The 27,867-nt window shown below is 35.3% G+C and overlaps 1 protein-coding gene across 3 annotated transcripts; it reads right to left on the minus strand.

The window, feature by feature from the left end:
* Positions 1-102: 102 nt before the first annotated feature.
* Positions 103-27,816, minus strand: EMB2773 (PHD finger family protein). 3 transcript variants are annotated; one of them, XM_088217001.1, is made up of 28 exons: positions 27,269-27,814; positions 25,195-25,290; positions 22,594-22,768; positions 22,422-22,515; positions 22,053-22,309; positions 21,207-21,314; positions 20,941-21,052; positions 20,643-20,739; positions 20,362-20,548; positions 19,785-20,213; positions 19,184-19,713; positions 18,897-19,107; positions 18,770-18,820; positions 18,498-18,656; positions 18,233-18,400; positions 10,890-11,189; positions 10,659-10,811; positions 6,302-6,471; positions 5,406-5,514; positions 4,450-4,611; positions 4,270-4,374; positions 2,953-3,183; positions 2,086-2,219; positions 1,719-2,009; positions 1,215-1,641; positions 1,003-1,095; positions 765-890; positions 103-576 (listed from the first exon to the last, which is right to left on the minus strand). In XM_088217001.1, the coding sequence occupies exons 1-28, from the start codon at positions 27,550-27,552 to the stop codon at positions 352-354; spliced, it is 5,484 nt and encodes a 1,827-aa protein (XP_088073127.1). In that variant the 5' UTR covers positions 27,553-27,814; the 3' UTR covers positions 103-351. The 3 variants fall into 3 exon arrangements, 2 of the variants coding, with proteins under 2 accessions (XP_088073127.1, XP_088073126.1); XM_088217000.1 differs by having other exon boundaries at positions 22,594-22,760; positions 25,181-25,290; XR_015818160.1 differs by having other exon boundaries at positions 439-576; positions 1,046-1,095; positions 22,594-22,760; positions 25,181-25,290; positions 27,269-27,816.
* Positions 27,817-27,867: the final 51 nt, after the last annotated feature.

Genomic DNA, 27,867 nt, shown 5'->3' on the forward strand with positions numbered 1-27,867 from the left:
TTTATTTTAATAAAAAATTAAATTTAGCTATAAATATATTTAAGAGTTACCTAATAATATATATTCTTGGATTTCGTTCCAGGTGGAGGGGCAGTTCTTAAATGAAGGGCCGAAAGAACAAAAATTTCATTGAAACAAATGAATACAACGGTAACTTTAGACAAATTACAAAACGGAAACATTTGGAGAGAAGGCACTCTTTTACCCCAGCCACAAATAACCTTTGGCCCCCGAGCACTTCTTCTGTTTCCAGATTTCTATTCTCTTTCCTTTCATCCTATCTGTATTCCTTTCTTTTTTTTCCCCCCCTTCTAATTAATGTACATGTTAGCCTACAGGATATGTACACTATTATCGCTGCCTACTTCTAGTGCTGTTACCTTTCCTGCCACTAGAACTTAGCCTTCGAGGCCCTGCATTCCAAGTTTCATCATCATCATCATCATAACCATCATCATCTCCACCAGCCATCCGTCCAGATCTCACAGCTCTTCTTGGAGTAGGGCGTTTCCTTTTTATGTTTGCTGTGTAAGTAGCATAATCAACAGTATCTTCCTTCAGAGCATTCTTGAATTCCTGTGCAACATTAGTGATAGAGCAATTACAAGCAATTTCCAAATAAGAAAAAGAAATGTTGATTTACAGCACTAAGTTCATTCCAGAGACCAGACATGTGGAAACTCCCTCCCTCTCCCTTTTCTTTCCCCATTTAGGAAGAAAATTATGGAAACAAACATTGATCAAATCAGCAATTCTCACAGTACCTGATATCTTTGTACCAGATCAGGATAGATTGAAGGCAAACTGGTACATGTTTCACTGATATCAAAGGGAATGTTCTGCCTTGAAAGGACCTCTCCAGATTTCAAAGGTTCATTTGGAGAAAAAGCCTGATATACCTTGTAGTTAGTTCAACAGCAGCACTAAGAAGAGTATAAAGAACATTTTTAAATGATTCTGTGGTAAAACAATTTCTTGGTAAACCAATTTCTGGAAATCTACCTGGCATCGAGCATCATTCAGGCTATACACAATTTTCAGATACCTTTTCAGCTTCAGAAGAAGCTGCAATGCAATAGCTGCTAGACAGTCAGCCTGAAAGGACACCAGATAAGAAGATGAAACCCCATATTATGTCAGAAAAATAAAATGTGATAAACAACTCATTACCACAAATGGCAGAGGAAAAATGCAGAGTGGTTTTTTCAGAGTACCTGAATCTTCTGTATATCATCTTTAGACATGACACAAGGTTCATCTGAGTTTGTGATATGTGCATTTGTTTCTTTAGGAGGATGACATGAAACAAATCGATTGGCAGGATCTTGTTGAGTTGCTCCATTCAAATCAATTGATGCCATCTGATACAAAACAGGCCACGAAGACGGTTCTTCGAGGATTGTGCCATTCAAATCCATCACATTAATATCCTTGAAAACTGGCTGAACTGACTCCTGCTTGACAACCCCATTCCCAGAAGGAAGCTCTGCAGCATCTTTTCGTAATTGTAAACTCAAAGCTTTCATATTTGCCTCAATTGTCCCAGCCCTAACTTGTATAACTCGGTTTATAGCATAAATCAAATAAAGAGGTTCATCTGGTGATGTGAAAGGCAGCAAAGCAAGGGTTTCTGTGCAATACCTATACCAAGGAACAAATTGACATAAATATACCCAACAGTCAACAAAATCTTAAAGGTTTAGCATAAAATAACTCACATCAGAAAGGAGATAACTGAATCATTCCAGCTTGGATTATCAAATTTGCGCACAATCGAGGACATAAATTTGTTCCTTGAAATCCGGTTTCCATGAATAAGCTTATAGATTCTAGAGACTCCAAGCCTTGCTTGAGTTAAAGATACACCATCAGCTTTTCCCTTCATATTTCCAAGAACCTTAGACTGAGATTTCTTATTTAAATTCTCAGAAGTCCCCTTAATTGACTGAATGAAGGTAAATGACATTTGAAGGCCATCCCCTAGACGGCTTTCAAAAAATGAAGGGTACCTAAAACATGCTTCTATTAGTTTCTATGAAGCAAGTTAACAAGAACAATTTTTCATAAGCATTAAGAGGAGAATACTTCTCATTCATGTTCATCAGCAAATGATGAGACAACTTTTGATTCATCTCCTGAGGATCTGCCTCGAGGGCTATAAGGTAAGGAACACAGGTGATAGGATGAACAAGTCCTTGTCGCAGGACTACTTCCACTATCTGCACTAGTAGCAATTACAGACATTTATTAACTCACGGAATCAGCAAAAAGTGACAACACAAAGAAATTAGTTGACAAGGATTCATAAAAGACAAACATTTCTAGTACTGCAACGAAACCAAGTCAGAATCTTCAGAATGAAAAATAGCCATCTTCTTTTGATTCAAAGGCTAGTTTGGAACTAATAAATTACATGAATTAAATTGTTGTACTAGTTTAACTATGAGAATTTGAACTTTCTTACAAAAAAGTGAAATTTGAACTCTTAGACAATCCCAATGGACTTAAGATAATAGATTTGAATTTGCTCATAATTGGTGGAATTTTCAAGATATATTACCGAAATTTCACAAGGAATTGTCTATAAGCTTAATTTTTAAAATTTTGTAAGAGATTTCACCCTCATAGTGAAATAAGCATGGATTTCCAAACATATTCCATACACAAAGTTCACTTGTTCCTACATAGCAGAAATCTTTATAAAGCTTATTTTCCTCAGTTCACTTTCCAATATAACTGTAGGTTTAGGATGATGCAAAACGATGAATTTACATGTTAAGATAATGCATTGCTTTCAGTCAAGATTGATCAAACAGATTTATTTGCTTTTAACAAAATGATCATCTTAGCATTTCCCTGTTTCTTTTTCCTATCATCCACCATCGAACTTTGAATTTTAAGTAGCAGGTACTTACGATTCTGTCTCAGTATAATACTGACTGTCATTCTCACCTTTAAGGCAATTTGGCGAATTTGATCATTAACGTCCAAGCATCTCCCCAATATATTATCCCAGTATAACTGCACTATACCTCCACAAATGTTGGTATCACCTGCACCAGCAGCAACAGGCACACTCTCCCCACTTTCTACAGCATAACTAACTGCATTATTTACTTTCACAGTTCCCATTTGGATTTCCGCATCAAGAAGATATTCATACATATTTTGCAGTGCTTGCATCTGGTCAACACAATGGTTTAGTATCATATAAAACAAAAGAGAATTAACAAAAAAGCCCCTATAGTTCAACCAGTGTTTCAAATTTTCACCATATACTTCAAATTTTGGTTAATTCATACCCTATATTTTGGTTATGCATAAAATAATTCCATCTGTTCAGGTGTAAATGTTAACAGTTATTAGAATGGTAAATACATGATTAAGTAACAACTACTCAAGAAATAGAGCGGAAACGAAATGAAAAAGAAGGAAAGAAAAAGGGTGGTTTTCTAAAGGAAAGAAAAGAAAAAGTGTTTCCTCGTTTAGATAACTAAAAATAAAAGAAGTAATGGAAATTATTGTTGTAATATTTTGTTTGGTTTAGGTTTATAAAGGAAAGAATGTGCTATAAGAAAATAGTCAATGATCCTCTTTTTTGATAGAATAATAATTAGATAAAAAGGATAATTTTCTCTTTAAAATTCTTCAATCCTTTCGTTTCACTCATTTTTCCTCTAATTTGGAAGGATGAAATAATTAGAGTTTTAAGGGAAAGGTACCTTTACTACTAACTATCTTTTATCCAAACAAGAAAAAGAAGGGTGGGCATCCCATCCTGCCCTTTACTTTCCCTCTGCTTCCCTCAATCCAAACATAATGTAAGAGAAAGGTCAATTTGGTAAAATATTGGTTCCTTCTCTGAGCATGCTTCAGTTCCCTATTTCTCATACTCAAGGTAATTTGCTTTCTTCCATCAGAGACACAAAGATCATTTAGCTTCCTCATCATCATAGATGCAAAGGTGAAGGATTTGCAAGTGGCAAAAATGGCTGGGGAAACAGTAATGAAGATATGCTGGTTTAATGGTCCTTTCAAGAGTATTTTTTCCAATGTACTTTAGTAACAACTTGAACTGATGAAATCTGGTTAATCTAGGTCTAAACACTAATAGAATAGGTTATCTTAGACACAGCACACTTATGGGGTTTAAATGGGCCAAATTTAAAATATGGGGTGAAAATTGAGATTAAGGCAAAAACATGGGGGTATTTCTGTTGTTTTACCAAACATAAAGACAAAATATGCATCCTGACAGGATATATTTACCTTAAGGCGAACTTCAGAACCAGGAGAAAGTGTAGCCTCTAATATCTTCTCAATGTCCTTTTCCAACATATATTCAGGCCTAGCAATTAGAATAAAGCCTAAAGCCTACATAAATTAAAAGTGATTCAGTATGCTGTATAATTTAAGACTTGGAAGAACTGTAAATAAAAGACAACACACCTGCAAAGATCTAACTTTTATGCTGAAGTCCTCCATAAGGAGATACTTTTTGAACAAATTTAGACAGCTCACAATATTGAAATTCTTGTTACCAGAGGTACTTAGCAAAGAGTTGCCATAACGGATAAGTAGTCCAAGACAGAAGAGACACCTGCCCACTTGCTGAAATTCAAGGGATAATTACTGCATTAATATGGTTATAAAGCAACATGCTTCTCCTTTAAGCAATTAAGCAAGAGTATCAAGATTTACAAGTATATTCAATGTAAACAAGCATGCAAATCTGGTAGTTATATAACCCAGTAGCCATTTCTCACAATTATTCATCTAAATCAACGTTGCGTATACCATAGCCCGACAGACTTAATTTCTATTTATTTCATAACATGAGAACTTATTTCAGTTTTGTCTGAACAAATCCTGGAACAAGATGGGACACTCTACGACCCAAGTTCTAGAGAAACTACTTAATTAACTCCACCTCGTATCAGTAGAAAAAATTACAGTCAGGATGCACATTAATGCTGCCAAAAATGGATTTTAATCCAAAACAATGACTGGCATTTAAGTATAAGAAAAGAATATAAGAATTTGTTGATATTTGATGGCGGCAAAACCTACGGTAGAAAAAGATATGGAACATTAAGGATGTTATTAATAAATTATACTGTCGATTTGTCAGTCTAAGTATTAGATACTATAACTAAAGTGCATTTGCCCTATGGTTTACTTCCCTTCCATTATGGAGGGTGAGGGCTCACGTACTGCTTTATTCATATGGCAGCCCTTAATGTACCAAGAAGAAAGTATCACAGTACCAAATCAAAACAATTCACCCAAATAAATTTGCTAAGTTCAGCAGACACCCTTAGATATTTAAAATTCTTATTCCAGCAACAAAACTTTCCAAGCAAACAAAAAGGATGGGAAATCCGGAATTGAATCTACCCACTGACCTGCATGTTATCAGCTCCCTGAGAATCTAGATGTTTGAAGAATAGCTGAAGAAGATACTCAACCACGCTAGCATCTTTTCTAGCCACTTCACTTACAGAGCACAGACACCTGTAATCTTAAAAAAGTCAGACTTGCAAAGAGAACTGAAACCACAACTCCAGAAGAGACCAACAGACCATGCAAAAGTTTCCAAAACTTATGTCAACGAGTACAAAAACCAGTACTACCAGTTGCCTAGCATGGAAAATGAAGGTCAATACTCAAAAATGTATAAAAACTAACATTAACACCAGGATACTCGAGACCTTTAAAACTCAAAACAAATATTTTCCACTATAACCATAATGTGAAAAGGTGGTAATCTAGAAAAATCTCTTGACATTAGTTTGATTACAACCACATTAGGTTATATTTTCACAATAAGCCAGCTGTCGCAATCACACAAAAGTAGCATGTGTAGTGATTAACTAAACCCTTGAGATGAAAACACATCTTGCATGGTCACACAATTAATATAAACCTTTACATATCATTGATATGTGCTAACATAGAGTTCCAGGCAAACAAATATAAATGCATATATCAGGAACCAGCACGAAGATGCATGCACTGGTGGCAGTAAGCTGCACTAACATCAAAAACTGAATTACACAATTGAAAATAATATGCAATCCTACATGCTTTGCAGTCATAAACCTAAGACCTCAGCTCAGAAGCTTCTGCCCCACATTAAGCATGTTTTCTGTCAATCCAACTACCCAACTCAAATTAACAATGATTTTAGTGATCTCACTAAGCCACTGAAACCATTCAGAAGATAAGAAACAAAACAATCTTAGAATTAGCAAATGAAAAAAAAATGCAATTATAACCAAGAGAGAGATAAAGTTACTACTTGATGCAAGCATGGACGACTGTGAAGAAAGAATGACGAACTATCATGTGCTTCAAATCTTGTTCAAGTTCTTCAGCAACATTCTGAGGCAGCTTACGAATCAAGGGCAGAACAGAATCAATTATAAAAATTATACTCTCTAATAATTTCGCACCCATTTGGTTATCAACCTGATTGCAAGCAAAAATGAATTAGCATTGACTGCAGGAGTTGATAACTGTAAATTCATGTTTGAATGTTAAGAAAACATGCGGATAATTTTTTTAGATAGAAAGCAAACATCATAAAGATCAAACATCAAACATGATTGAGATATCAACTACACTTGCAAAACTATGTAATCTCCCTTTTAACAATCTTGCACATATAAACTCTATGAGAGTTTAATTTTCTGGATTCTCAAGCTCCATAAGGATAATTAAAGAGCCAGAGAAAGTACTGGGTTGTAGGGAAGATGAATTACTCAATCTGGGACCACTAGCAGTGGTTTTCGTGTCTTCTTTACCACATACACCTATATCCATCAGCATTATTTACGCTCTCAAATACTAAAACATTAAGTTATTCAATTGGTACCATCATAATAGAAACTTCCTTATTGCTCTAACATGTTAATATATCATCTTAAGATGCAATAACTGAATTTCAAATTCCCATCTACTCACTGAATTAATATAATTCTACCTTCACCATCAAGATGCAATTCAGAAAAATAAATCCCTGCAAGCCATTCTTGCCGTCTATGTAGACCCCTCAAAATAAAAGCCCTTTATTAGTATTGGCATTTCACGAATATTTTCTTTAGAAGAGAAAGTAAAAAGCATTATATTAACAAAGCACCAAGGGGCTGCCATTAAAACATAAAATCTTTTACGAATTAGCTGAAACATCAATGATGTCTCCCCAAGTCCCTGTATAATTGGGAGCCAACGAAATTAGTAATGATATTTTTGAACATATTGAGCAATATAATAGAGAAGCAAAGGTTGTAACTAGTTGTACAGTACTTCAAATACATGACGGTATTGCCCATATCTATGGTCTTGGTGAAGTAATGGCAGGTGAATTAATAGAACTTGAAAAGAGTACAATAGGCACTGCTCTAGATTTAGAACAAAATACTGTTAGTATTGTATTAATAGGTGATGGTTTGATGATACAAGAGAAAAGGTTTGTCAAAGCAACAGGAAAAATTGCTCAAATACACGTGAATAAAGCTTATTTGGCCCATGTTATAAATGTTCTGGCTAAACCTAAGGATAGTCGGGGGGGAAATTTCAGCTTCTGAATCTCGGTTAATTGAATCCCGCTCTAGGTATTATTTCAAGACGTCCCATATATTCTTCTTACTAATAGATGATGATTACAGAAACCTCATCAAATATTTAATCCCGCCTAGATATGTTTACAAGTGATATAATTGTCTCCTTAATACAGCTGCATCCCTTTTTGGAGGACAACTAAATCTCTGTGTCTTTTGTTAAAAGAAGTGCTTTCCCTTTAAAAAACTAGGTTCTAGAACCACTAAAACCTAAATCTAGTAAATGGAGAAGTACGTCAAGACCTTTTTTATTTCTTTTATTCCAAATGACCCTCATAGCACACAGGCTGACGAGAGATACGTACTTTTTCCTATGCTTATCAACTTGGATGCTCTGCCCAGCCCAAAACTCTTTTACCTATTGAATTTGCAATCACCCCACTCAAACCAAGGAAGTCAAGTGTGGTACACGAGAGACATTGGGGAAGGGAATACACAAAAGAAGACAGCCTGGTGTCTAAGCTGCCTCTTGAACAAAAAGCATGGATCGGCAAGAATCTTCCACTCTTTTTTGAAGATTATCAATAGTGGGCATTCTCTTTTTCACCACATTCCATGCGAAGACAATTCTAGGGGTGCATTGAGCATCCAGACACTCTTCCAAGGAAATTCATAATGAGACATGCTAAGCTTCCAGACACTCTTCCAAGGAAATACATAACGAGACATGCTAAAATAAGTAGGTGCAAATAGAGAGATTTCACCAGGAAGGAGCTGCTAGCGACCAACTTCCGTAACGGTTTACCATTATGTCAAGGGGTACTGAAGCAATTAAGATACTGAAGGATAATAAGGCATCAGCACTTCGAACATACATCATTAACATGGAACCTAGTTATTATGGTCTTTGAGACTGACTTAGAGACTCAAAATGATTCAGGGTTCACGAAAAAGGCATCAGAAAAATGAACCCTGATCCAATTGCACTTGATTATTGAAACATCTTTCTTGAATAATCAATCTTTGTGATTGAAACATTGTTCTTCCTCTTACCACCTTATAAGTTATTTTGAAGGAAAAGAACAAAGATTGAAGGATTTATTGCTCCAAACCCTGGGGTTTTTTATAAATGGTCATCCTCTCAATACCTGTGAGGATCTTGGAGTTTTGATTAACTTTTTGACTGATTTATGAAGTTTTTGTATGTGGGCTGTAGCTCCTTGATGCTTATACATAATATATTAATTTTTCCTTTCGAACAAAAAAAAATAACAATTGCATCAGGATGAGGGTCAACCAATACATAAGGTAAGGTTTCAGTCTGATTATAGGTGTGACAGGGGAGCTCTAAATCAGTGGTTCCCCATAGAATTCTATCTAGCTAGAAGAGGTGTCAATTAAGAAGAAGACACCCTCTTCATCTTTTAGCCAATGGGCAAGCAACTGACCTTGTAAGAAATCAGAATAACTAGGAGGTTGATGAACATGATAAGTCTCCTTCAACACCTAACAATCTTCAATGTGCGACTAGATGGGAATCATAAATCAGTTGCAAGTTGCACGCTAGTGGTTCCTTCACCGTGAAATCTTTCCACATCCACCATGCTCATTCTAGCTCAGCCCTCAATGATTTCCCTCTGTTGGAAGCTTATCTAGAAGCTTAATATGTCCCCTAGAATTTTTTTTAAAAAATAAATGTCACCTGGAATTATGTTCATCACCTAAGAGGCCGTAAAAGAGAAATTTCTCACTATTGACAATTTTAAGAAAAGGAGAAAGTGATGCAAAATAGGAAAATTCTTGTGTTGCCATAGTTCAATAATAGAGATATAATGTGGAAATAATAAAGGAAAATAAACATTTTGGGAAGTTTATTTTACAGTAAAAAGTATAGGAAGATTTAATTTTCTTTCATAGTTTTGAAAAGTTTTACAATTAAAGGAAAATAAGAAGATTTAATTTCCTTTTTCTAAGTGTTCTCCTATTTCTTTCTATTTGGCTCATTTCTTTTTTTTTTTAAAATCTCCTATTTTAATCATATTTGATGCCTATAAATAAAGTATCCTAGTTAAGTTGTTTAGCAAACTATTAATTATTATTATTCAAATTGAGATATTGTATTTGATTATTGACATTCAAGATATCTAAAATTTTCGTTCTTAATAAAATTTCTCTAAGTTCTGTTTTCAAGCTTTCTTTCCTCTACATCAGGAATATTCTAGTCAATGGATACTTCTTGTGCGTGAAGACAGGTGAGGCACCATATAATTTTCTTTCATGATTTCCTTTATCCTTCTGCCCCTGGTGCACAATCCTTGAGTTCATTGATTTGAGTTGGAAGATGACAACCTCTGGAGCTAAAGAGATTTGCGCATGGTGGGGCATCTAAGTGAAGAAGTGTATGCACAAATTCATCTCTCTTATCCCTTTGGCTGCCTTGTGGGTCATTTGGAAAAAAAAGGAATAGAAGCGCTTTCTTGAGGGTTTAGTCTTTCCACATATCAGATTCAGGGATTTATGGTTCCACACCATAGGTTTTTGTTTAAAGGTCATGATTTCCTTTATCCTTCTGCCCCTGGTGCACAATCCTTGAGTTCATTGATTTGAGTTGGAAGATGACAACCTCTGGAGCTAAAGAGATTTGGGCATGGCGGGGCATCTAAGGGAAGAAGTGTATGCACAAATTCATCTCTCTTATCCCTTTGGCTGCCTTGTGGGTCATTTGGAAAAAAAAGGAATAGAAGTGCTTTCTTGAGGGTTTAGTCTTTCCCCATATCAGATTCAGGGATTTATGGTTCCACACCAAAGGTTTTTGTTTAAAGGTCATCTTCTTACTTGTAATGAAGAATTTGGGACCTCATAGATATTCTAATTGATTTCTGAGTTTTTTTTTTCTTCTCTCAAAACAGGGATGGGTAAGACTCTGAATATCACATTTTGTCTTAAAAATTCAACATCTCTCACTAAGTGAAAAAAAAAGTTCATCAAGACAGCTACTTGAAGTAAACATAAACAGATCTCAGCCAACAAGAAACCAATATCTTTACTTATCAACTAAAAAGGTACTAATGACGTTTGCAGATTAATGTTGATAACCTGACTCTTAAGATACGGTTGTAGCGTGATCACAAATTGGATAGGGTCAGAGGCAGGCATGCAGAGTCCTGGGTCCACAACACAGAAAGCATGCAACACCAGCACAAATGGAAGTGCACGCACCTCACCTTCCTCTCTGCTCATTTCCTCCACCTGACAGAAAATAATTACTTATGATATTCGGAAACAAACCAAAAAGCCACTAGCCATTAGCATCAAATCAATAAGCACCTGCAATATCCTTTCCAGTAGGCATTGGCACATCAACTCACAGCGCCTACGTACTGAGGCAAGTTGCACAGGGTTGATCCCAGCAGCTTTAGCTGACTGAGGAAAAAAATCAAGGGCCAAATTGCGCTTGATAATAGTAACAAGAAACTGATGATTTCGCATCCTCCTTAGTACCTCAACCATCTGCTCAGTTTTCTTAGCTACTTCCAGAGGAACAGAACTACCATCAGCAGAGAACTGGGTCTGCAACCCAGAAGGTTCTTCGAACCAGAATTCATAAAATGTCTTGCACACAAGATCCTGAAGATCAAAAAGAATAAAGATATCAGAACCAGCTGTAGGGAGAAAGAAATTATTTGTACAATTATGTACCCCATAAATAACGTAGGTGTATCATAACTCATCATACTATCATAATTATTTTATAAGATCATAACAGCATATTTAACATACTCAGAATCTTTCAATGAGAGCTTCAACATGTCCAAACACCAAAACCAAAGGCAGAGAGCATAAGAAAAGATCTATGTCAAAGCAACATTTAGTATTGACATACTTTTGTGAGAAGACGACAAATTTTAAATACAACTATGATTACTAATGAAGTGGTTGATGACTTATTGAGAAGCATAGCTAAAGGGGTGATATGCAAGTTAAATATGGATGATAAAGAAACAGAAAATTAGGTTAAAGGATATAAGAGTAAATTACACATTCCTTTTTGTTTTAGAAAACTTATATATGTAGAGTTGTACTAATCAATAGAATACACATTATAACTTCTGCAAATTCTATTCATGTTCAATGCCAAAATGAGAAAACCCTAAAAGGATCAACCTTCATTGTCGACCACCACAACTCTAACCGCCGATCACCACATACCGACCACCTCCACCACAAGCCAACATCATAACCAGCCATCTCCATAAAGACCAGCCTTCACGCTGGATCTAGTTCGCCCAATCCAGCCGCACACAGGCCCAGATGCAGTCACATAATCGGTCAGTCTGCACAGACATACAACTCTAGCCGCTGCCACCTGAGCGTCCCTCAGCCGTGATCACCTTCAAGCCCGCATCCAAATGCAGCTGCAACACGAACAGATGCAGCTGCACCACAAACTTCATCCTTAGTCAAATGGATGAGGTTGCTCCTTTTGTCGCAAACATGACCTGGTCACATGGTCTATATCGACACCAGCAATGCCCTAACTCCATTCGGGCACAACCCTAGCCGTCATGCAACTCTCTCAATCGCACACCTCAGTTCTCGGTGAGAGCGCAGACTCTACTAGTTAAGTCAGGCATGGACTCTATTACTTGGATGCACCTGCAAGAGCCTTCTCTGCTGTAACCACCAACCTCATATACAATATTTGCCTCTATCATAAGAGACTTGAACGCCCATCTTTTTCTAGTTTGTTATGTTTCCCTTATTGTCAAAATTTTAGAATATGAAAATTTACATTATAATATCTGTGAGTTTAAAAAACATAAGCATCTATCATTTCCTATTAATAATAAGAGAAGTTCAGTTCTATTTACATTAATTCACAGTGATATTTGATGACGAACTCATCCACCTAATATTTTTGAGACTCGATATATTGTGTCATTTTATTGACGATTGAACTAAAATCACCTAACTATTTTTACTCAAAACTAAATTTGATAGTCATATCATACCTCAATGCATATAATAAAAACCCAATTTTGAACATCCATAAAAATATCTAATACTAACAACACCAAAAAAAAATTTAGTTACACAATTTCATCATTCTTCCATCAAGAAATAATTCTTAATGAGTCATCTTGTGTTCACACCACAACAAATTGGAGTAATGGAATGCAAGACTAGTCACTTTTCTAACCACCACTTGAGTTTTTCTTTCTCCAAAAAATTCCAAAACAATGTTCGGCGAACATATCCTTAGTACAACCTACACTATTAATCATCTATCCACAAATGTTCTTGACTTCAAAAGTCTTCTGGAAACACTTCAACGGTTTTACCTAGCAGTAAATATTACAAACCATCTAATCCCTTGGATATTTGGATATGTTTTTTTTGTTCATATTTATTTCCATCAAAGAGGAAAACTTGATCCCTGAGGCCTGAAGTATGTATTTGTAAGATACTCATCTCAAAAGGGCTACAAATGTTATCATCTACCTATTTAAAAATTCTATGCATCTGCGGGCGTCAAATTTCTTGAACAAGAATTCTACTTCATCCAACCTTAATTTCAAGGGGAAATTATATTGAAAGATAAGGATACACAATTCTTAATGGACTTCAACCTACTACCTTTACCACACACCTTAAAACCATCACCGCAAGAGAACGTCTAAAACCTGCCAAAAAACTCATCACCACAAGAAAACCTTCAAAGTTCATCCACTCCAAGGATCATGTCAAACCCTATGTTTTCCTCAAGTGTATACAAAGAGGAAGATATCGAGTACTGAGCCAAAGCCAGTCCAAGAATCCGACCTTGATCCTGGAACTAAGATAAGTTCTAAAAAACTTATACAATCTTCCGACAATGATGTACCTAATGCACTTTATAAAGATACAAGAAAATACACTAAACACTCTCTACATCCTATTTCATAATTTGTGTCATTTAATAAGTGTTTATCAACTCATAGAAATTTCTTTATAAGTTTAAATAATGTGTCTAACCGTAATACAATATCTGAGACATTATCCTATCGAAATGAAAAAATGTTATGAGTAAGAAAATGCAAGCACTTAAAAAGAACCAAACTTGGGAAATGGTAAATCTACCCAAAGCCAATAAACCGATAGGATGCAAATAGATTTTTTTTAGTCAAATATAAAGCAAGTGGGACAATTGAAAAATATAAAATCAGATCGGTGGCAAAAGATTATACAGAGACATATAAGATGAACTACCAGGAGACATTTGCACCAATAGGCAAAATGAACACTGCGCGAATCTTGTTATTGTTAGTTGCCCATTTTGACTAGCAACTACACAAATTAATGTAAAAAATGTTTTTCTTTATAAAAAATTAAAAGGACAAATCTACATGGATATTCCACTAGATTTTGATAGAGCAGGATCAGATAAGGTATATAAACTAACGAAGGTACTAAACTCAAAAAGTCATCAAGAGCATAATTTGGCAAGTTTATAAGGGTGATGATAGATCTGGAATTTAAGAAAATTCAAAAAGATCATACTTTATTCACTAAACATTCAAAGACAGAAGGAGTGCTCCTAATATAAGTAGATGACATTATCATAGTAAGAATCGATGAGAATGAACAACTAATACTAAAACAATGTTTGACAAAAGAATTTGAAATCAAAAAAATACACAGACTGAAGTATAATTAAAAATAAAGGAAGATATGCTACTAAACAAGAAAATATATCAAAAATTAGTTGGGAGATTAATATACTTATCCCATACAAGATCAAACATCAACAAGCAACTCATGCAGGATTACGTAGATTATGTAGAGTCAACTATAGATAAAAAATATACTACAGGATATTGTAGCTTCCTTGGTGGCAACCTAATCACTTGAAAAAGTAAAAAACAAATATTAGTTGCAAGATCAAATGCAAAAAGTTTCAAGTAATGGTGCAAGGGATATGTGAACTATTATTAAAAAAAAAAAATTAAAAGATCTTAAAATCAAGTAGAAAAACTCTATGCAATGATACAAAAGGCATATGAACTACTATAAATAAAAAGAATTTCAAAGATTTTAAAATCAAGTGGGAAAACTCTATACATTTTTTTTTTTGAAATAAAAGTATAGTTTATTAACAAAGCACCAAGGGGGTGCACCCCATGTAAAAAAAAAATCACATATTAGGTAGGCAATCAATCAAATACCTAAAATCTTCCACCATATGCAAATCATGCTCCAATATAAGAGAACCAAACAAGTCAAACCATCTATCCCTAAGTTTACCCATACCACCTTCAACCCCTTCAAAAGTTCTTCTATTTTTTTCTTTTCAAATAATTCAAAAAATAGTCAACAGAATTAAGTTAAAAAAATTTAACATTCCTACCAATTCCCTGCCAAGCCCAAATCTTCTTCCTAATTGAACCAGCCATGACTCAACAAACCCCCAAGAGCCCATAAATCATAATCCAAATGTGTTGGACTGTCAGGCAAAAGAGTAATAAGTGGTTACACGTCTCCGCCTGGATTTTACACATATAACAACAATTAACTAGCACTTGTCCTCTCTTCCTCAACATATCAATCATTAAAATGCCATTCCTGCTGGCTTCCCATGTAAAGAAAGCAATCTTAGGGGGAGCTTGAATTTCCCAAATTTGTTTTGTCGGAGAAGAAGTTGTATCCCTTTCATCCATCCCCAAAAGTATCTCATCATAAGATTTGACTAAAAACACCCCATTTTTCTTCGGTTTCCATAAAAGCTTATCATTTTCCTCACTTTCAGATTTGATAAAAATAATAAAAGGCACTCATACTCCTCTACCTCCCTTTCATTAAGGTTTCTCATAACCGCTACCTCCCAACCCATCCCACTTCTACCTCCACCAACTGCCTCCTCCACAGTCATGTTTTTACTTAACGCTAATGCATAAGTTCTTGGGACTCTCTCCTTTAGACAGCCCTCATCAGTCTACACATCATCTCAGAAATTAAATTTATTGCCCCTACCCAGCTTCCATCTTGTACACGACCCCCATCTCTCGCTATCCACACAAATATTCCTCTATAAACCTCTCTGCTGCTGTCCCCCCGACACCTTCCATCCTCCTCTACCATTCCACCCACCTCATCTCGCCTCCACAATTCTCTTCCACAATCTGTCATCCTCATGAAGATAGCGCCATAGCCACTTGCCATGTAGAGCTTTATTCATCTCTATCAAAGATTTAATGCCCAAACCCCCATAACGCAACAGCTTTTCAACCTCCTTCCAATTCACATGGTGATATCTCTTCCTCACATCATCATCACCCCAAAGAAAATGGCATTAAATCCTTTCGAGTTTTCTCCCACCTTTACTTGTAGTAGAAGGACTGTAAGATAGTATATGGCAATATTAGAAAGAGTACTTTTTACAAGAGTAAGTCTTCCCCCCTTTGATAAAAAATTTCTATTCCACTTTGCCAATCTTTTATCATACAGCTCAGTCATCTGATCCTATAGCGGCACTATCTTTAGCTCTAGCCCCCAACGGAACCCCCAAATATTTTAAAGGAAGACATATCGTTCTACAACCCATCAGTTCAGCAAAAAAATCAAACTCACCCTCCTTCCCAACTCTGACCATTTCTTATTTCTCCAGATTAATATACAATCCTGATACTGCTTAGAAACATAGGAGAATGCCTCGCAAATTCAGCACCATCTCCTCGACTGATTGACAGAATATCAATGTATCATCAGCCAAAAAAAAATGTAATACCTCCCTCTGAGTATCTCTCTTTCCCACCCAAATACCCCACAAAAGCTCCCTCTACTTCACTCTCTCTACTATCATATTCATAGCTTCCATTACCACAATGAATAGCAGAGGAGAAAGAGGATCACCCTGTCTAAGTTCGCTAGAAGCCTTGAAGAAAGAAGAAGGTTCACCATTAATCAAGACCGCAAAAGATGTACTACTAATACAAGTCCTAATCCACTTTCTCCATTTCATATCAAAACCAAGCCGACCCAACATATAGTCTTTAAAGTCCCAATTCACATGATTATAGGCTTTTTTCATATCCAGTTTGCACAAAATATCATCCCTTCTGTTCCCCATAATATCATCCACCACTTCATTAGCCACTAAAATCGCATCCATGATCTGCCGTCCATCCACAAAAGCATGTTGACTCTCTCCAATAACCTTTCTTAGAACACTAGCCATTCTAGTTGTCAGTACCTTAGATATTAGTTTGTATATACACCCGACCAATCTAATAGATTTAAAACCCTATGCATTTATACTGTGATAACAAGTCAGTCATAAGCATTGCTGACAATCTGGTGCACCACGATCGGACCAAACACATTGATATCGATAGATATTTTATCATAGAAAAACTTGACAACAGCCTAATACATATCTCATATATGTCAACCAATTCACAATTGCAGATGTATTAACTAAAGAAATAAGCAATCCAACATTGCAAACTCTTATTTGCAAGTTGGGGATGGATAACATCTAATTCCTAACTTGAAATGGAGTATTAAAGAAAGAATAAATTATATTAAAAGTGTATAAGGGCAAATTACACCTTTTATAATAAATATCTAATTCTTTTCCGATCCTAGAAAACTTGCATACATAGTACTATAATATTCAATAGAATATACGTCAAACCATTCTCAACAATGGAGAAGGCGTACGATCATGTGTCATGAAGCTTCGTTATACATGCTGCAAAAATGAATTTCCACTCCAAATGTTGTTGATTCAAAAAGTTTTGTATCTCAATTATCTCCTTTGTAATTGTGGAAAATGGTGGTTCTTCAAATTTCTTTTAAGGCATCCATCCAAAGGCCTAGGGTAGGAGACACTCTCTCCCCACTTGTCTTACAATTGTAATGGAGGCCATGGAAAGATTGATCAAAAGAGCTAGAGAAAATCAACTATTCAGGGGCTTAATGGTGGGGGAAATGATGACCTTGAGGAATTTATCCACCTATTTTTTGGCAAATGGTACAGTATTCTATTATAAGCCTAAAGCGCAATTTTTACTGAACATCAGGTGTGCACCCAAGGTCAAAATTATAGAGTCAGAACTGGTTCAGGTTGGAGAAAGGAGAGACTTGACCAACTTGGCTAGGATTTTAGGATGTAATATGATTGATCATCCCATAAGGTTGTGATGACCCAAGTTAATAATTGTTGGTTTGTAAGAATTAGTCAAATGTTTATTGTGATTACCAAAAATTAGCAAAAGCTTAATCATAATCAGTTTGATAAGTGTATTGCCTTCTGCTGATTTTGTAATTGTTTTTTTTTTTCAGGAACTTGATTGATATTTGATAGACTTGTAAAGTTTTGTATGCGGATTGAACCCTCTTGGTGCTTTTTAATACTATACTTTTTACTTCAAAAAAAAAGGTTCAAGCTATATTTCATGTCAATGGAAAAAAAATAAAGTGTTTTGGTTCCAAATAGACAATCAATGTAAGACATCACCTTCATTTCAATCATCAGACCCAAAAAGTAGAATTATCAAGGTCATCACACAATGAACATGTAAAAGACTTAGGAATACAGTGGCAAATACCAGAAAACCTGTGCTAAATTACTAACTGAAAAGTAACCACTACTTTTTACAAAACAAAAAAATTTCATTGCTTGAAATTACCTGAATACTAGATTCATCATCACTAACACGGGAAATGATCTCAATGCAAGCTCTAGTAAATTCAGAAAAATTAGCATTTGAAGTGCACATATCTCGAATAATCTTGATAGCTCTCTTCCGAACGCTCACTCCAGTATCTTTAATCCTCTCAGCAACCTTCTCAAAATACTACAACAACCATAACCTTTGGTGAAATGGGAACTATACGGAGTCAACAAAGCATGCCAGTCAAATGGAAAGATTGGTTGAATTCAGCTTGAATTACCTTCAAACCAACATCTGGATGTGATGCAATATGCCTACCTACAAGTTCCAAAGCTGCTTCCCTGACAGATATGGCAGAGTCACAAAACCTTCCCTCAACAGCTGACTGAACACGTTCATCACATAGGACCTCTGGATCAGCTTCGACAATAACACTAACCTGCTCAAGAATGTAACAGATTAGCAAAAAGGAAATAATCTCGTTAGCTTTCACTAATCAGGATTCCTTTCTTTTCACAATTAGAACTAATAATCAAAAATATATATCCTTACAGCTCGTAAAGCCTTGGCCCTGATCACAGGAGAATTTTCTCTTAGACTAGCCTGAAATTAAAATATATTGTAAGAAAAAAGATCAATTTATTAGCTAGTATCAAGGGGACAACAACATATTACTAACCAGAAGCATATGAAGAATCTTATCAAACCCTCTAGAGAAAGAATTATTTTGCGCCAGAGCTAAAGCAATCTTCTTAACTAAATCCCTTGGAAGATATGAAGGAACAATTGCAGAGTCTCGCACTATTGTCTTTGCTTTTAATCTAACAATGTTGTACATGAACTTCTGTTGAGATTTTGTGTCATCCTTACACCACAGACACAGATAAAACCTGTATATGATACCTCCTTTATAATATCAATCAAAGACAAAAAAATATTGCAAAGAAGAGGATGTAGTATACAAACCAACGAACAAACAGATGCACATCATCAGCAGAACCAGTTTCTTGAAGATAATTCAAAAGCATCTGTTGGACAATTTCAGCTTTTGTAATTGGATAAGATGTTTCAGAATTTTCCTTTAACCGTGTGTTCTTCAATTTCCCATCATCCTTGCCTTCTGCCTTGCAGTATGACTGTAACACAAGAAGTTGTCTCCTGCATCGGCAAAACTGACAGTGCCAACTACGATTAGGAGCTTCCTGTTCTCTTCCACCAAGGCAATCAGCATGAAACATTCTTTGACAACCTTGACATTTTAATAACTTTTCAACCCTAATATCCAAACAAACAGAACAAGCATTTTTTGGATAACTGGGGTCAACACCATCTCCACTGGCCAATTCCTGTAATACCCAGAATTGGTCCCTACTGCAGAGAACTGCATCATATTTCAACCTGGCAGCAATTGTACCGAGTAGGTCAATGGTCAATGACCTTGCAGAAATATCTTTGGATTTTAACCCAGCATTCTGAAGTAACAAGACACAAAGAACCTGCAAAAAGCACACTCTCAACAAGGATAAAACAGATATACCAATGGCACCAAGAAAACACAAAATATCACCTCCAGAAGCAGAGCTGAAGCAGGATATTCTGGTAAATTCAATGTTGTAAGCAAATCAGCAACAAGATTCTCCATCATTACTTTCAGCTCAGAGGCATCTTGAGCTTTTACACTTGCAAAGCGCTGAAGGACCCGTGTCCAGAAAAGGCAACATGTATCTGTGGTTGCTTCATTGCATTTGATTGTATAAGAAGCATCAATCGAGACTTCTAAGATGGGTGTACCACTTGAAGTTCCCATTAAAGCCTGAGGAAGGTTAGCACTACTATGAACCAACTGAATCAGCAACGCGGTAACCATTTGAATCTGTCTCTGCTCTTCATCAGGCAGGTGATGTGATCTTAATGCACGCTTTGAGGGTAACTTCCAGAGAAATTGAAGTATTTCATCTACCACGTAAGTGCGATGCTGTGCATAGGAATAGAATATCTGCATCATAGTAGAGAAAGAAGCCAGGCAATTGAAACACATGAGGGGGCAATAAATTAAGAGAGGAATAAGGTTTATCTATTATGCATATGCATACATGTGCTTATCCATCAACTGTCAGAGAGAAACAAAATACACAAATTTTTACCCCGCTCAACAAACCAATTGCCTTAAGTTGCAACAGCTGGATATTCTCCACCAAAAACATTGTAGAGCACGTCTTTACCAGTTGCAAAATGCAACTATCTGATAACCTCTCTATCAACAACAAATCCTTAAGCAAACCAAGTACAGTGCAGAGTTTCTGTAGTATAGTATTAACAGCTCCACAGACCCTAAAAGGACAAACCACAAGCAATAAGAATATTACAAACTTTTTTTGCTAAAAAATTGGCAAACATTCAAGGAAAAGCATAGAGACAAGCGCACTTGTTTGACTTCGATTTCTTCACTTTAGCACTCTTTATTGTTCTTCTCTTCTTGCTAACTGGATCTAAGCTGGCATCAACTTCCTCATTATCATCACCTGAAAGAATGTAAACATCCACCTCAGTATCACATATGGAAGTAACAAGATATGTATCATCCAACAACAGATTATTATAACACAATGAGGCAAATGGAAGGGGCACTTGTATATAAATAACCCTATAAAAGAGGCAGATAACTTATTTGAACAGAATAGGAAAAGAAAACAATCAGCCTTCAAGCAAATCAGGGAATCAACCTTCAAATGCCCCATTTTCAGTTGGTCTATGCAAAGAACGATATGATGGATCATAAGCTGACATGACATCCACTATCTGATGTTTAGAGAACTCCAGAATTCTTTCAATAATCTGTATAGAGATACTCAGAATGTGTTAACGTGGTTTCTAATAACCAAACATATTAAGGGAAAAAAAGCATGATTAAGAATAGAAGAAAATCATTTCAGCAGACTACAAATAAAGTGCAGCCGAAGTCAACAAGAAAAGTAAAGAGAGCCCACACCTCTTCTTTATAGATCTGCTTTGGCATGTCATTATGAGACATTACTGCAAGCGAAGCATGGACGGACTCCAGGGCACATAAAACGAATGTAACAACATCTGAATCAGGCTGAAATAAGGATAAGCCATCCAGGACAAGAAAAAAAATACCAAATCAGTACCTACCAGTGTTATTTAAAAAAAAAACTAAGAGACATACCAATCTGGCTGAAACTCTATCAATAAAACCAGTTGGCAGGCAAAGAAGTACAAAGAAATTATCAACTTACTATCTAATAGACATTTGGAGAAAAATAAGTTATGCTCCATAATGTTAGGAATTTATTTTACAAAAAATCAGTAACTCAAATCTATAAAAAAAATTAACATGAAGTAAACATGGGTTACTAAGATAGCAAGGCTCAAAGACAATGGAATGTGGAAAACAGTGATGCACCCTGTCAAAAAAAAATAATAATAACCAGCTCATTCTCAAGTATGCAATTAAGCAACTAAAGGATAGCCCTGGAAAAATGAAATGCTAGTAAATACAAAAGTTGCTTTGTCAATTTATTTGGTTCACAAAATAATGAGCTTGATAAAAAAAATTTTAAAAATTAAATAAACAGATTAGAGAAGTCAGCTCAATCCTTGGTGCATCCTTTCTGATGCTTTCTGATCCTAGCCTCTACTCTCAGGAGTCATGACCCCGAGTAAAGGCCACCTAAGAAAAGGCTGACAGGAATAGACCTAAATAAGACGTAAGAATTAGGTATTAAATGAACACAATTATCGAGTTTGTATTCAAAAGCAAAAGAAAATTCAAGTCTACATATTACATGAATGCAGAAGAGCATAAGTCACTCACATGCTCACATTCATCAACTGACAATCCTTCAGCCCGATGGATTTGGTTGTCAAGAATTTGTAACAATCGCGCAAGAAAATCAACAGGAACCAAATGCAGAAGCTTCTTAGATCGTATAGACATTATTTCATTCACAAGCATCCTAAGGTCGCCAAGCGGCAGTGACAACCACTCTGCTTCTTCCTTATCATCACTAGGAATTTCAGTTTTGACAAATAAATCTTCTAACATCTCACAGAATCTTCCAATGATGGCATCTAAACAAAGATTCGATAATCATCAACATCACCGAGAAAGAGTAGAAGGCACCAGGGAATTCAGGAAAGAATTAACATCGAGAAAGTGATAAATGAAGACAACAAGCCCAACCTTGAAGCTCACTGGGATCTGGCTGAACTAATGATGGGAAATCATTACTGCCTTGCTTCTTGCCCTTTGGTTTCTTGGAAGTAGTGGATATGTCCTGCATTTAATATTCTTTTTAGATGTGAGAAAAAGAGGCAATACATTCTTCAGTAGCTAAGTACAAATGCATGCATACGTTAGCTGGAAGATTGTCAGCCACATTATTTTGTCTCGCACCATAATGTCTTTCCAACTGACTCTCAACGGGTACAGTTGGCTCAAGGAACTTCTCTTCAAGCACTGTATTGTCAAAGCTTTGATCCTTTTTTTGAAAAGTACCAAAGACCTGATCCTTGACAAGACCTGAGAGACTTGATCAATGCAAAAAATAATAAGAGAACTATCTAAGTTTCTGAAACTAATTCTTTTAATACAAAGTCCTAAAAGACTGTAGCACTAACTATCTTTTTTTTTAGATAAATAGAACTAACTATTTTATAGACATATGATAATAATCATGAGTACATCCGTCATATCTGCAAATTAACTAACAAATAATACCAATTCTCTCAGTCTCTCCCAACATGTGTGGATATTCCAGGGCAAACAATATGCATGGAACATATAAAAGCTAAAGCGTGATGACTGAAAAATTAAGGCAAACTATAGATACTGCCAGGCACACAAGAGAAATAACTGGACAACAACACATTAACATTAAACATAAGTTATAATTTGGCTCACAAAAAAAGAAAAGAAGAATCTCATAAGAGAAAAAGCACAGAAAGGAGAAACTTTGAGGAGCCTAACAATGTGCCAATGGAAACAATCAGATTATTTAGGCCCATATTAATCCATTAATCTATATTCAAGCACAAAAACTTTATAATGCACAGTAGCTCATGGTTTCCTTTCTTCCTAAAGACAACAATTTTTCTTTGTAAAGCACAGTAACTCATGGGCTAGTTTAAGCTCATGCTCAAATCCACCGATACACATTTGCTGTCACACATCTGTCATGGTCATTCAAGACTTCAAGCCCTATTCTTATGCAAAAATAGGTTAATGCATTCAGGTTGAACCATGACATGGCAACAGTGACGTAAAGGAGAGAGACCTTCAAGATGATTCTATCAAGTGTAACAAAACAAGGTTTTACAACTAATTCTAAAAGATTAATCATGGAATTTCAAAGAAAATAAAAGTAGAAGCCAACTAAACAAGGACTTCTAGTTTTCAAAAAAAAAACAGTAAAAGTGAGTATTATTAAGTAAAATGCAAAAATGAAATCAAGAAGTTGACAATCACAAGCAGTAAGACCCAGGTTAGAATTGAATTGACTGCATAAGAAAAACATAAAATGTCCATTCAAGAGAAAGAAAGATAGCAGTAACAACTAACAAAAACGAGCAAGTGCTTCAAGGATCAATACACCATATGTCAATAAGCCATAGGCTTAACATCTAATTCTAAAGATTGATCATAGAATTTCAGAGAAAAAAAATCCACACCAACTCAACCAAGCTTTTTTCCTTTCAAAAATTTGAAAAAAAAAAAAAAAAACTTTACCAAATAAAAATACTATTTTTTTAAAGATTAAGTAAAATTGCCAAAATGGAAATCAAGATGTCAATCAGCACAAGTAGCAAGAACCAGGTTTGTATTATATTTATTGCCAAAAGAAAAAAATTGCCATAAATCTTATTTCCAATACAATATTCAGCTATTCAAACAAAGAAAGAGCACCATTCTCCTATTAAATCTTCGTAATTTAACTTGAAAAGGTGCGCCTAGGTTGAATAAATGCATGCTGAAAACAGTTAGATGAAAATAGACAGGTAAAGGAGACAATAAATGCTAATTTTAGGTTTATAGGGGGATGGATTTAGATGATAAGTTATTTTAATTTGAGATTCAATTGAACCACTTACTACGTGAATATTAGATTACAGTAACTTTTTAATAATATACTCTTGCTACTATAGGTCCTTGATCCTTTTTACTGTGAAGAGATCAGGAATTCAAATATCTTTCAAGCTAGAAGGGAGGACTCATTTCTTAAATCAAAAACTAGACAAATTTATTACGTGGCGAGTGTGAAAATGAATTGTATAAATCCTGAAAGGATAACAATAATGTATTAAAGTTTAAAGGGGAAAATTAATATATTTTTTTAAGTTCCAAAAAGTAATAAGACTTCTAGTTGTGGATCTTACTCAATGCTAGCAGTAATAACATAATGCAAATGAAGAAATCTAGAAATTATATGTGAAACTAAAATGCATGAGTAAAAAAAAAAAAAAAATAGAAGAAAAACAAAATTTTATTCATGCACTTTTAGTTTTGAATCAAAAATATATTCCAAAAAAACAACTTTTCCTACCGAAGTCATCCACTAGAGAACGAAATCAAAGCCTAATACTGACGCTAACATAAGCATTGTGGCATTTTTCTAATGTTTGTTGCAGTTATGAAAAGAATTCACCAAGTACACCAAAATAATTCTATGGTAATATTGCCCATAAAGGAAATGAGATTATCAAATCAACTCATCTTCATCAATCAATATTAGATTATAATAAAAAGGCCCTCCATAATTGAAAAGATCCTAAATCATCTCCCTAAAGTTTACACAGATTTACAGGTTAAGGGAGTGTGTTTCTTCCTAACCTTATATCTGCAAGAAGTGCATAGCCTCAATTCACAAAATAAAACTTTACCAAGCAGCGGTATCTACAACTACTAATAAAATTACAGCAACTGACTGACTATACATTGTTTACCGGGAATAACATACTCAAATGCCTCAGGATAATATTGAAGAACTTGGTCATGAAGTTGTAAAGGCTCCGCATGGTCATAGGCAATTGGCCTTGCTGTATCTTTAAGATTCCTGGAGACAAGACCCAGGCACAAATAAAACATCAAAATATCAGTTCAAAAGAAAAACCTTCTAACAAAATCCCATAAAAGACAGATGTTACAGGTTCAATCAAACTAGACTCCTTCGATTTTGTTTATAAAGTCTTAAGGTAAGACATATACTATCTGCCTTCTGTCAGCATGTTATCATATGCAGTTTCTAAGGAAAAGAATGTTGAATTGCAGCTCACATTCAGAGAGATTTTTGTCCAAAAAAGGGTCCCAATTTTTTTTTTGAAATAAAAAATATAAATTACCATTAACTATAAGTGCCACAGGGGTGCAAACCCACGTACAAAAAAAGGTCCCAGTTAACAGGTGCAGATTCCCGTTAAGGACAAAATCTCCACCAAGTGATGAATCATCACCTTATCCTGGGACAGTTGTTGTAGGTCCACTGGGATACGGATCGCAAACCCCTATTGTACGGTAGCCTACTTTTGAGTCTACAGAGTTCTTTACATTGGGATATTCCACTAATTTGGATTTTCTCCTTCCTCCGTATAAAAAGGAAAAAAACCTAGTTGTAAGATTTGGTTCTTCATTAGTGAAAAAGAAAATGTAGGTGACTCCATCGAAATAGGTACATTGCTGAAACATGTTAAAAAACTGTTTTTTCTCGCTCATATTCGCTTTAATTTGTGCGTATTGTGTGGGTATTTCCTTCAATAAAACACAAACACATTGAAACATCTAGGACTCAGCTCCATCACAACAGTAGCAATAGTAACAGTAATAAGAGTAATAATATTAACTTTTTAGATAAGAAAAATAAATGCAATAATAACAATAATGCTTTCTATCAATAATAACAGCAGTAATGGTAATAATAAGAATTTTTTTAGATAAATAATAATGTTAATAATTTTTGGATAAATAATAATGGAAATAATAATAACATATAGCACTCCGTTCAACCAATCTAAAATACTCTGTATCAGCTCAATACGATCCAATTTCAATTATAAATTCAAGCATGTGGATTGCTTTCTTAACATTATTGACTTGAAAAGGATGCAAACAAATGAAATTCTAAGTTACTCAATGGGGAAAACACTTAAACAATTGGGATGAAACATCACTCACAGGCATGAAGGTATCTAACATACTACTCTCATTTGAAACACATTTTCACTTCAAATTCAAGGTGAAAATAAAATAAGAATCAGATAAATGAAAATTCAAATATGCAGTTACTAGGATCACAGAATTGGTGGGAAACTATAAAATCACACGGAAAAGACCATTTTTATTCAATTGCTATAATTTTCTTATTGGAAACGTAAACGGAAAAATAAAGCCTGTTTTGCAAAATAAATGGTAGTTAGACAAGAACGGAAAAACAGATTCCCAAACCGGATTACTTTAGTTAAAATATTTCCAAGTTTAAAACATGTACATGTTAAAATTACTTAAACAGCAAATCGAATTTTCAAATCGGTCGGAGAATGTGATCATATTTCCACATAGGTAACCCAGTTCTGCAGTTAAAAGACAAACTACGGCATGAGAAAAAGAAATGAAGAGCAACTTATAATTAAACATCGGTTTTTAAAGACAGATTACTTGCTAACCTATTCTCGAAAGATGAAAATTCAAGTGACTGAAACAGTGAAAACATAGACGCATACAGTGAGATAATGTCTTCTGTCAACTTGACAGACTTCCTAAACTCAAAACTAAATGAAACAAAAAATATATATATTGCTAAGCAGATTATTCAAATAGAATTATATACTATTAGTTTCGGTAACACTGGAACTGCTCGTGGCTAAGGAACAGACAAGTATAAAGTTGGTCTCAGACGACTAAAAACATATAAACAGTCACTTGAAATACTTAAAACCAGAATACCGGTGAATTGCACTTGTTACGATCTCCTCAGCACGAAATTCCACTTGGTTCCTAGACTCGAAGAGTTCTAATTATAAAACAAACTAAATACTTACAAGTACGATACATCAGTTTCTCGAAGCATTTCAGCAATTCTACTTGACTGAGCGAGAACTTCAACGCGATTCAAAGACCTTCGGCTATTGCCACTCCTAACACCCGGTTCATCGAACAACCGAAGCTCCGGATCCGATGCGCCACAGAAAACGGGAAGCGAAGGCAGCGGCAAGCATGGAGCAACTTCTGAGTGTATCGTATTCGACAGACCGATGCCCCACTGGCTCAAGCCCGAATTTGAGCTACTTGGATTGTTCATCTCTTGATCGACCAGGGAGCTCATAATTCACAGAGATGGAGCATGAATTGCGAGCAGCATCCAAATTACACTTCGCGTAATAATGTAGAAACCTAAGTTTAATTGACTTCAAATTAGGGTTCTTCAATTGCTGATTAGTTTTGAGCCCTAGAGAGAGAGAGAGGGGGGGAGGGGAGAGACGAAAAAAAAATGAGAGAAGCAAATGGCGGGGAAAGAGCGAATTCTTTTGGGATTTTCTGGGCTTATATAGTCTCGTAAAAACATCAGTCCGAGCTTTTTTCTTTTTTTTTTTTTTTCTTCTTCGGTTCAGCTTTGTTAAGTTTTGATACTTACGGAGAC

The sequence above is a fragment of the Carica papaya genome, chromosome 1, assembly GCF_054855325.1.
Source record: "Carica papaya isolate Zhongbai chromosome 1, ASM5485532v1, whole genome shotgun sequence".
NCBI lineage: Eukaryota > Viridiplantae > Streptophyta > Magnoliopsida > Brassicales > Caricaceae > Carica > Carica papaya.